This window comes from Malus sylvestris, chromosome 15 (genome assembly GCF_916048215.2).
Source record: "Malus sylvestris chromosome 15, drMalSylv7.2, whole genome shotgun sequence".
NCBI classification, from domain to species: domain Eukaryota; kingdom Viridiplantae; phylum Streptophyta; class Magnoliopsida; order Rosales; family Rosaceae; genus Malus; species Malus sylvestris.
In genome coordinates, this window is record NC_062274.1 from 34,503,323 (window position 1) to 34,512,429 (window position 9,107).

A 9,107-nucleotide genomic window follows, 5' to 3' on the forward strand; every position below is an offset into this window, starting at 1 on the left:
AAGCTATAAAGGATATGTATGAAGGAGCAAAGACTGCCGTAAGAACTCATGAAGGACAAACCGAAAGCTTCCCCATAACTGTAGGATTACATCAAGGCTCATCCTTAAGTCCTTACCTTTTTGCGTTGGTAATGGATGAGTTAACAGGACATATTCAAGATGATATTCCTTGGTGTATGCTTTTCGCAGACGATATAGTGTTGATAGATGAAACTCAGGAAGGGGTAAATGCAAAGCTTAACCTTTGGAGAGAAGTGTTGGAATCTAAAGGTCTTCGCCTAAGCCGATCAAAGACAGAATATATGGAGTGCAAGTTCAGTGCAAATGGAGGCCAAAACGAGTTAGGGGTGAGGATCGGAGATCAAGAAATACCAAAAAGCGACCGTTTTCGTTACCTAGGATCTATCTTGCAAAAGAACGGAGAATTAGATGGAGATCTCAACCATAGAATACAAGCTGGATGGATGAAGTGGAAGAGTGCATCCGGCGTGTTGTGTGACCGCCGTATGCCATTGAAGCTCAAGGGAAAATTTTATAGGACGGCAATAAGGCCGGCGATGCTGTATGGCACAGAATGTTGGGCGGTGAAACATCAACACGTACACAAAATGGGTGTAGCGGAGATGAGGATGCTTCGTTGGATGTGTGGGCACACGAGAAAGGATAAGATTAGGAATGAGGATATCCGGGGTAAAGTAGGAGTAGCCGAAATTGAAGGAAAGATGAGAGAAAATCGGTTACGATGGTTTGGACATGTGCAAAGAAGGCCTACTGACGCTCCGATTAGAAGATGCGACTATGGGACAGAGGTTCAGGGCCGAAGGGGTAGAGGAAGACCTAGGAAAACTTTGGAAGAGACTCTAAGAAAAGACTTAGAGTACTTGGATCTAACGAAGGACATAACACAGGATCGAGCACAATGGCGTTCTAAGATTCATATAGCCGATCCCACTCAGTGACTTGGATTTTCCAAGTCTCCAATCGAGAAGTTTTCCTCACTCGGGAAATTAAGGGAACACTACCCCAACCTACATGCTCCACTCAGAAAACTTCAACATACAAGCTTCAACAAAAGAAAATTCAAAGAACTTAGCGAAGAAGGCTTTGGTGTATTTAACACAATACGTTGAAATGAAGGAAAGCTTATTTATTGATATCCCCAATCAGCTACAAATATGTACATATACATGAGTCAAAATAAACACACAAGAGGGAGCCTTCACAAAGGTTGCTTAGGAGAAGTCTCAGCAGTCGGTAGAGCCCCAGAAAGAGAAGGCACCGGAGGGGGATCATTTGGAGCCTCAGTACTGGACAGAACCCTAGAAGGAGGAGGCATCAGAGGTTGATCATTCGGAGCTTCATTACGCGGTACAGCCCCAGAAGACGAAGGCAATAAATGCCTTTGGAACAAACCCACAAATCTCTGATGATCAAGTAAAACCTGACCATCCGTTTCCTTCATCTGGTCAAGCTTCCTCTTCATGTTTGTAGCATAGTCATGTGCGAGCCGGTGCAACTGTTTATTCTCATGCTTGAGCCCTCTAATCTCCTGTTTGAGACTCATCACTTCAGCCGCCAAGGATTCAACTTGGCGGGTTCGAGCAAATAGGCGTTGGGCCATATTAGACACAGAACCTGCACACTGAACACTGAGAGCCAGCGAATCCTTAACAGCTAACTCATCAGACCGTTTGGAAAGTAGTCTGTTATCTTTGGGAGTGAGAAGGTTCCTGGCCACCACCGCAGCGGTCATATCATTCTTCATCACGGAATCCCCAACGGTAAGAGGACCAGTAGGGGAGACGAAGGATGGGCGCCATATGTTGTCTGGAGAAGGCGGGGCTGCCTCTTCAACAAGGTTCAAGTCAAAACGACGGTCGGAGGGGCCAGACATTTTCAAAGGTGTTGAAGAGAGAAGAGGTCGGACAAATCAAGATCTTAGAAGTGCAAGAATGAAGCTTCTACTGGTGGAGATTCAAGTGTGCTTTGGAACTTAATGTCAGCCTCTATAAAAATCTGCACTCGACGGAGCTTCAGAAATCGAAGAGGCGCCTACTCAGAAATCGAAGAGGCGTTTGCTTTCTCAAAAGCTGGGCTGCTTAGAGATCACGAGGGTTGATCTCAGAAATCGAAGAGGCGTTTGCTTTCTCAAAAGTTGGGCTGCTCAAAGACCACGAAGGCCGATCTCAGAAATCGAAGAGGCGCTCGCTTTCTCAAAAGCTGGGCTCCCTAGAGACCACGAGGGCCGATCTCAGAAATCGAAGAGGCACCTACTTTTCCAGCCTTGTCAGCACCCGTCACACGCACACTCAGCTTTGCAGAAATTATGGGCATTCTGTCGAAGACTTCTGGGGAAGTAGAAAACACATGAATCTTACTGTTCAATCACCCACTTCCCACACGCAACAATAGCTCATGGGTACCACAGATAACTTTGCCAAAGTTCTCTACCAAAGTTGAGCACGTGAAGCTTGCAGCTCCCACTACATCGCTCTGACCAAGAAGGGTAAAAGAATAGCAAAGAAACAGCACTAACAAAGTTTAGACCTATAAATTTTGAAGGTCTAGCTACCATTTTATTACCCACAAGGGTAAAGGAACAGTACAACTGCTGGATAATTGGAAAGTCTCTGTGTGTCAACCTCTGTGCTTCGTGGCAAGGTAGACTAGCAAACATGCCCAACCTTTACTCACATTCGAGAAAACACTCCCAATAAGATTGCTTGCTCCAAAATCGAAGAGGCACCGTCCTCCGAATCTCGAGAGCCAGACTCCCAACATGACTACTTTCTTAAAAATCGAAGAGAGGGTAAAGGAACAGTACCATTGCTGGTTAATTGGAAAGTCCCTGTGTGTCAACCTCTGTGCTTCGTGGCAAGGTAGACTAGCAAACATGCCCAACCTTTACTCACATTCGAGAAAACACTCCCAACAAGATTGCTTGCTCCAAAATCGAAGAGGCACCGCCCTCCGAATCTCGAGAGCCAGACTCCCAACGTGATTACTTTCTCAAAAATCGAAGAGACACTGCTCCCCGAATCTTTGAGAGCCAAACCCCCAGCATGATTGCTTTCTCAAAAATCGATGAGGCATCGTTCTCCGAATCAATCGAAGAGGCGCTCGCTTTCTCAAAAGCGGGGCTGCTCAGAGACCACGAGGGCCGATCTCAGAAATCGAAGAGGCACCTACTTTTCTAGCCTTGTCAGCACCTGTCACACGCACACTCAGCTTTGCAGAAATTATGGGCATTCTGTCGAAGACTTCTGGTGAAGTAGAAAGCACATGAATCTTACTGTTCAATCACCCACTTCCCACACGCAACAATAGCTCATGGGTACCACAGATAACTTTGCCAAAGTTCTCTGCCAAAGTTGAGCACATGAAGCTTGCAGCTCCCACTACATCGCTCTGACCAAGAAAGGTAAAAGAATAGCAAAGAAACAGCATTAACAAAGTTTAGACGCATAAATTTTGAAGGTCTAGCTACCATATTATTACCCACAAGGGTAAAGGAACAGTACCACTGCTGGATAATTGGAAAGTCCCTGTGTGTCAACCTCTGTGCTTCGTGGCAAGGTAGACTAGCAAACATGCCCAACCTTTACTCACTTTCGAGAAAACACTCCCAACAAGATTGCTTGCTCCAAAATCGAAGAGGCACCGTCCTCCGAATCTCGAGAGCCAGACTCCCAACATGACTACTTTCTCAAAAGCGAAGAGAGGGTAAAGGAACAGTACCATTGCTGGATAATTGGAAAGTCTCTGTGTGTCAACCTTTGTGCTTCGTGGCAAGGTAGACTAGCAAACATGCCCAACCTTTACTCACATTCGAGACAACACTCCCAACAGGATTGCTTGCTCAGCATGATTGCTTTCTCAAAAATCGAAGAGGCATCGTTCTCCGAATCTCGAGCGCCAGATACCACAGACCACTTTTTCAAAGTGCTCTGACAGAGTTAAAACATGTGAAACTGGCAGCTCCCACTGCCGTGCTATGACCAAGCAGGGTAAAGGAATAGCATTACTACTTGTTGTAAGGGAGACTCCTATATATGTCGACCTCCATCCCCAACGGACAGGCAGACCTGCAAAAATGCTCAACCCTTCATCATATCTGAGAGGGCACTCCCAACGAAGCCTTTCGAAATATTCAGCTTTCTTTCCCCCCGATAATACCTTTGCAAACAAGCTATACTAGAGCAAGAATATCTCATATCATCAGGGTTAAAAGCAAGAGTATCCCATATCATGCTTTTTCCCTGTCTTTTCCTTTGGCCTTGTTTTTACCTGCAAGACAAGGAGAAAGAGAGCAATCAGTCAGCACTTGGAATCAAGCTTCCAGCCAGGAACTGACTGCCTGGAACCCCTTACCTGATTACTTACCTGGCATTGCTCTCGAGTACTCATCTTCAACATCTTATGTTTCCAGGGAAGATTCCGCATCTGCTTGAGGAACAGATAGGGCAAGTGCGAAGGATACAAGGAAGCATGTGGAGACAAGCGTAACAGCACACGTGCCGATACACCCATTACTCTGTCAAAAGCAAAAGTATCCCATATCAGCAGGGTGGAACGTACTCTAGATTTGATGGACTTGTTTTGACCCTCAAATTCTTCAGTCGGCCTTATACTCTGGAGGAAACCAGAAAACCCTCCAGCTCAGTTCAAGAATAAGCCTGTGGAAAGTTACTTCTTCAAAAGCAAAAGTATCTCATATCATCTCTTCTCATTTTTCTTCTCTTTATCCTTCATGCTGCTGCAAGATGGGGAGAAGGTGAACAATCAGTCGGAGCTCTGATTGCTTACCTTGTCTGTCACCTCTTTCAGCAGACCCCCTAGCTCGGCGACTTGGGGGACTCCTACTACATGGTTTGTATCGCGCTTGACCAAGCCTGAGACTACAAGTAAGCTTCAAGTGAAATTGATACATTACCTTGTGCATCTCCACCAGTTAAAGATACCACCCCTGGATGGAGGAAGAGTACTTCCAGAGAAGATGCCACATCTACCTATGAGACAGATAAGGCAAGTCAAGACGACACCACACTCCGATACTTAGAAGTTTCGTGATTACGAGATCATTCTCCCACAATATTTCCTAATGTCATTTGTACTAAATCATTCACTTGTACTCACTAAAGGAGAGCTTGAACCTATGTACTTGTGTAAACCCTTCACAATTAATGAGAACTCTTCTATTCCGTGGACGTAGCCAATCTGGGTGAACCACGTACATCTTGTGTTTGCTTTCCTATCTCTATCCATTTATATACTTATCCACACTAATGACCGGAGCAATCTAGCGAAGATCACAAAAAGCGACCGTTTTCGCTACCTAGGATCTATCTTGCAAGAGAACGGAGAATTAGATGGAGATCTCAACCATAGAATACGAGCTGGATGGATGAAGTGTAAGAGTGCATCCGGCGTGTTGTGTGACCGTCGTAGGCCACTGAAGCTCAAGGGAAAATTTTATAGGACGGCAATAAGGCCAGCGATGTTGTATGGCACAGAATGTTGGGCGGTGAAGCATCAACACGTACACAAAATGGGTGTAGCGGAGATGAGGATGCTTCGTGGGATGTGTGGGCACACGAGAAAGGATAAGATTGGGAATGAGGATATCCGAGGTAAAGTAGGAGTAGCCGAAATTGTAGGAAAGATGAGAGAAAATCGGCTCCGATGATTTGGACATGTGCAAAGAAGGCCGACTGACGCTCCGGTTCGAAGATGTGACTACGGGACAGAGGTTCAGGGCCAAAGGGGTAGAGGAAGACCTAGGAAAACTTTGGAAGAGACTCTAAGAAAAGACTTAGAGTACTTGGATCTAACGGAGGACATGACACAAAACCGAGCGCAATGGCGTTCTAGGATTCATATAGCCGACCCCACTTAGTGGGAAAAGGCTTTGTTGTTGTTGTTGTTGTATAAAGCCGACGACTAGACATATGCTTCTAGTTGAAAGCAAAGGAAATTCACATAGCTACTATAGTCATGAATCTCGACTTTAACGACTGCATGAGCCTTGGCCCACCCAAGGCTAGTTACAATGTTTTTAACTTATAAAGTCGACGGCCGGACACATGCTTCTAGTATAAAGCAGATGAAATCCGCGTAACTGCTCTAGTTGTACCTCGGCTTTAGCTCCTCCAAAACTTAAATTGAAAACCATCAACTGAAAATGCTGCTTTTAAACAAGCAGACGGGTCCGCATAGTCATAGTAGGTGTAAGTCTTAGCTTACCAATTACCTTGGGCTACCAGTCGTTGGGTCATCGGTCGGGCGTCTTACTAACAAAAGTAAACAACCCGCGTGACCACTTTAGGCATCGTCTCTGGCTCTTAGAGGTGTTTTAGGCGTAAGGTGTAGGTATAATCACACCTCAGAGGCCATATCCTTCCGAGTTGTAACTTGATTACGTAGGTTGCTTAATTAGTATTCCAACACTTTAAAACCAAGCTATGTTCACGAAGACTTGCACGTCAAGGATGGACTATCTAGTCACGGGAATTATTTCATAGGCTGGAATCCTGCACTTAGCATCTTTTCCGGTTAGAGACTTAGGATCCTGCGAAATTGAATCTTTCATTCAGCTAAGTTTATTCTAGGAGAAGGACTATTGTGGCCAATTCTGGGAGTAGTCCAGCTTAGGTAGTTGCTACATTCAGGGAAAACTGAGTAGTCGTACAACCTATCCATATCTGGATATTTTGGATTAGTTTACCCTCTCATAATTGGAGAGCACACGCTATATCCGCAAAGGCAGGGGCGTCTTTTACTGTCACAGGGGTGGTTAGTTTGTTTATGCATTCGGCCTAGGTTTATGAACAATTCCTTCAGTCTTCATTGAAAATAGAGAAATTTATTGACTTTGCTTATAGGCAGTAATGGCATAACAACTAATAATCCTCAGTATACGAGGTCTTGTCCATTGAACTGCTTGAATCTTCAAACTTTATTTATCTTGAACAGTCCAAGAAATTGTGGGGGGTAACACGTAGTACTTTCTTAGGTTGTAGGCATTCCACTGCTTTTTGATCTCTTTGTTGCTCATAGTGGTGAGGGAGTAGTTACTTCTTTCACCTACTCGGTTGTTTTTTTTACAGACCTTCCTAGATGAGAGTCATCTATTTGGAGCCTTCCCGGTGGGTGGGCGGTGATGAAGACTTTTCTGAGGACTAAGCCTCCTGTCTGGAACTACCAGATCTTCTTCCTCTTGTTGTAGCTGGAGATGAACTGCTGCTGATAAGCCACAATGCAAGTGATTACCTTCTCGTGCTCTTCCTCTGCCAAGTCTAAGCTTGTGGCAATCTCCTTCTCATTCTGATCGAAATTTGGTAGTACAGTGCTTATGCTTGGCACCACGATGTTGGGAAGAATAATCACCTCACAACCATATGCTAGGAAAAATAGAGTTTTACCGGTTGCTCGTCTCTTAGTGGTGCGATACGCCCACAGAACACTCAGAGGCTCATTTGGGCACTTTCCTTCTTGTCTGTGAGGGACTTCTTGAGGCAGTCGAGGATGGTTTTGTTGGATGCCTCAGCCTGTCAATTACCCTACGGATATCGAGGCGTGTACATGTGTTGCTAAACGCCATATTTTTCGAAGAACTTGGCCAAATCCTTGCTCACAAACTGTGGACCATTGTCTGTGACGATGGAGTGAGGGATGCTGAAACAGCATATGATGTCCTCGACCCATATTATGAAGTAGTTAATTGCTACGATCATCATACCTCTACCCCAGTGGCAGGTGGCATAGGTTATACCAGGTCAATCCTCCACTGCATGAATGGCCAAGGGCTCGTCTGCAGGTGGAGTTCGCTGGCAAGTCATGTGGGCACTAGTGATAAGCTCATATTTATATATATTTTACATAAAATTCACTTGTCTTTTCTTAGTTAGTTCCTTATATTTTTGACCTATTTACTATGTTTTTGTGTTTTGTGTGATTTATCAAGCAAAGAAAAGAAAAGTAGCACAAGTGAATTATTAAGTAACAAATTCGTCAAAACAGCCTGTGCAGATTAGCTGACTTTGAAAGCATGTTACGAACAGCTCAGAATGAATGAGAAAATGTGCCTTATATGCGTGGAAAGCTACAGATGTCTACTTTCTGGAGCAATTTACGGATTGTTAATATCATTTTTCAAGAAGAAGTTATGGGCATTGTAACACTGAAAGGTTCAGAAACATCGACAGCACATACAAAGAGAAAGGCAAGGCATGGACAGTTTGACATGGCAGAAAATGTGTGTGTTTTGTGGTTGAAATGATGCAAAGAACATGTATGTGTGCAAGTGTAATGGCAAAGCAAAGAAACATGGCAGCAAACCCACATGCAAAGTGGAAGAAAAGCACAAGGCATGGGCAGAAATTTGGTGTGTTTTGTGGTTGAAATGATGAAGCATGTGTGTATAAATGTAAAGGGGAAACATGACAACTCATACCAACATAAGCTGCACATGCAAAGGAAATGGAGTGGTCCTCTCTCAAGCCTATAAATACCACCTCCCATATTCATCAAAGAGAACAGATTTTGATCCATCTTAGCCGAAACTTCCCACCACCATTCTCTCTAATTTCAGCCAAAAACCACCCCTAGCCACACCACCCATCAATCCTAAACCTTTCCATACCATTCCCATCCATTCTACACCATAAAAACCACTCAAAACCGTCCAAAACCTCTAGTGCCGCTGCTTGCAAGGAAGGAAAGAGAAGGAACATCTTGTGCCGTGCCTATGCCCAAGCCTTGGGAGTGTTGAAGCGTTTCTAGGTGTTTTCTATCTTTGTTTTTAATGTCTAAATTTATGCATCTTTGCTTTGTAAGTACGAGGAACTAAACCCCTCTTAGTTAGGGGGTGATTCGAAACTATGTTCATGCTTGCAATATGATTTGATTACATCCAATTGTGATTCATAAGTTGTGAATTCAATTTACTTATCCGTTCGTATAAAAACTGATTTTTGTATGTTGGTTGAGAGTGCACGCTTAATTTTCATGCATGAATTTGACGCTAGAATATAAGGGAGTTTCACCTAATCGTTATGAACTTATATTCACAAGTAGTGAAGGTTGCTAGTCACAATCACGTTAAGTAA

At 44.2% G+C, this 9,107-nt stretch overlaps 1 protein-coding gene across 1 annotated transcript; it reads right to left on the bottom strand.

Annotated features, from left to right (window-relative positions):
* Window positions 1-1,044: 1,044 nt before the first annotated feature.
* On the bottom strand, window positions 1,045-4,004 carry LOC126605155 (uncharacterized). Its single transcript, XM_050272519.1, has 2 exons — window positions 3,463-4,004; window positions 1,045-2,547 (listed from the first exon to the last, which is right to left on the bottom strand). The coding sequence occupies exon 2, from the start codon at window positions 1,892-1,894 to the stop codon at window positions 1,220-1,222; it is 675 nt and encodes a 224-aa protein (XP_050128476.1). The 5' UTR covers window positions 1,895-2,547; window positions 3,463-4,004; the 3' UTR covers window positions 1,045-1,219.
* Between the last annotated feature and the right edge of the window lie 5,103 nt (window positions 4,005-9,107).

Excerpts from the sequence above, each read along its gene's own strand:
- LOC126605155 (XM_050272519.1), bottom strand. The coding sequence starts at position 1,894 with ATGTCTGGCCCCTCCGACCGTCGTTTTGACTTGAACCTTGTTGAAGAG.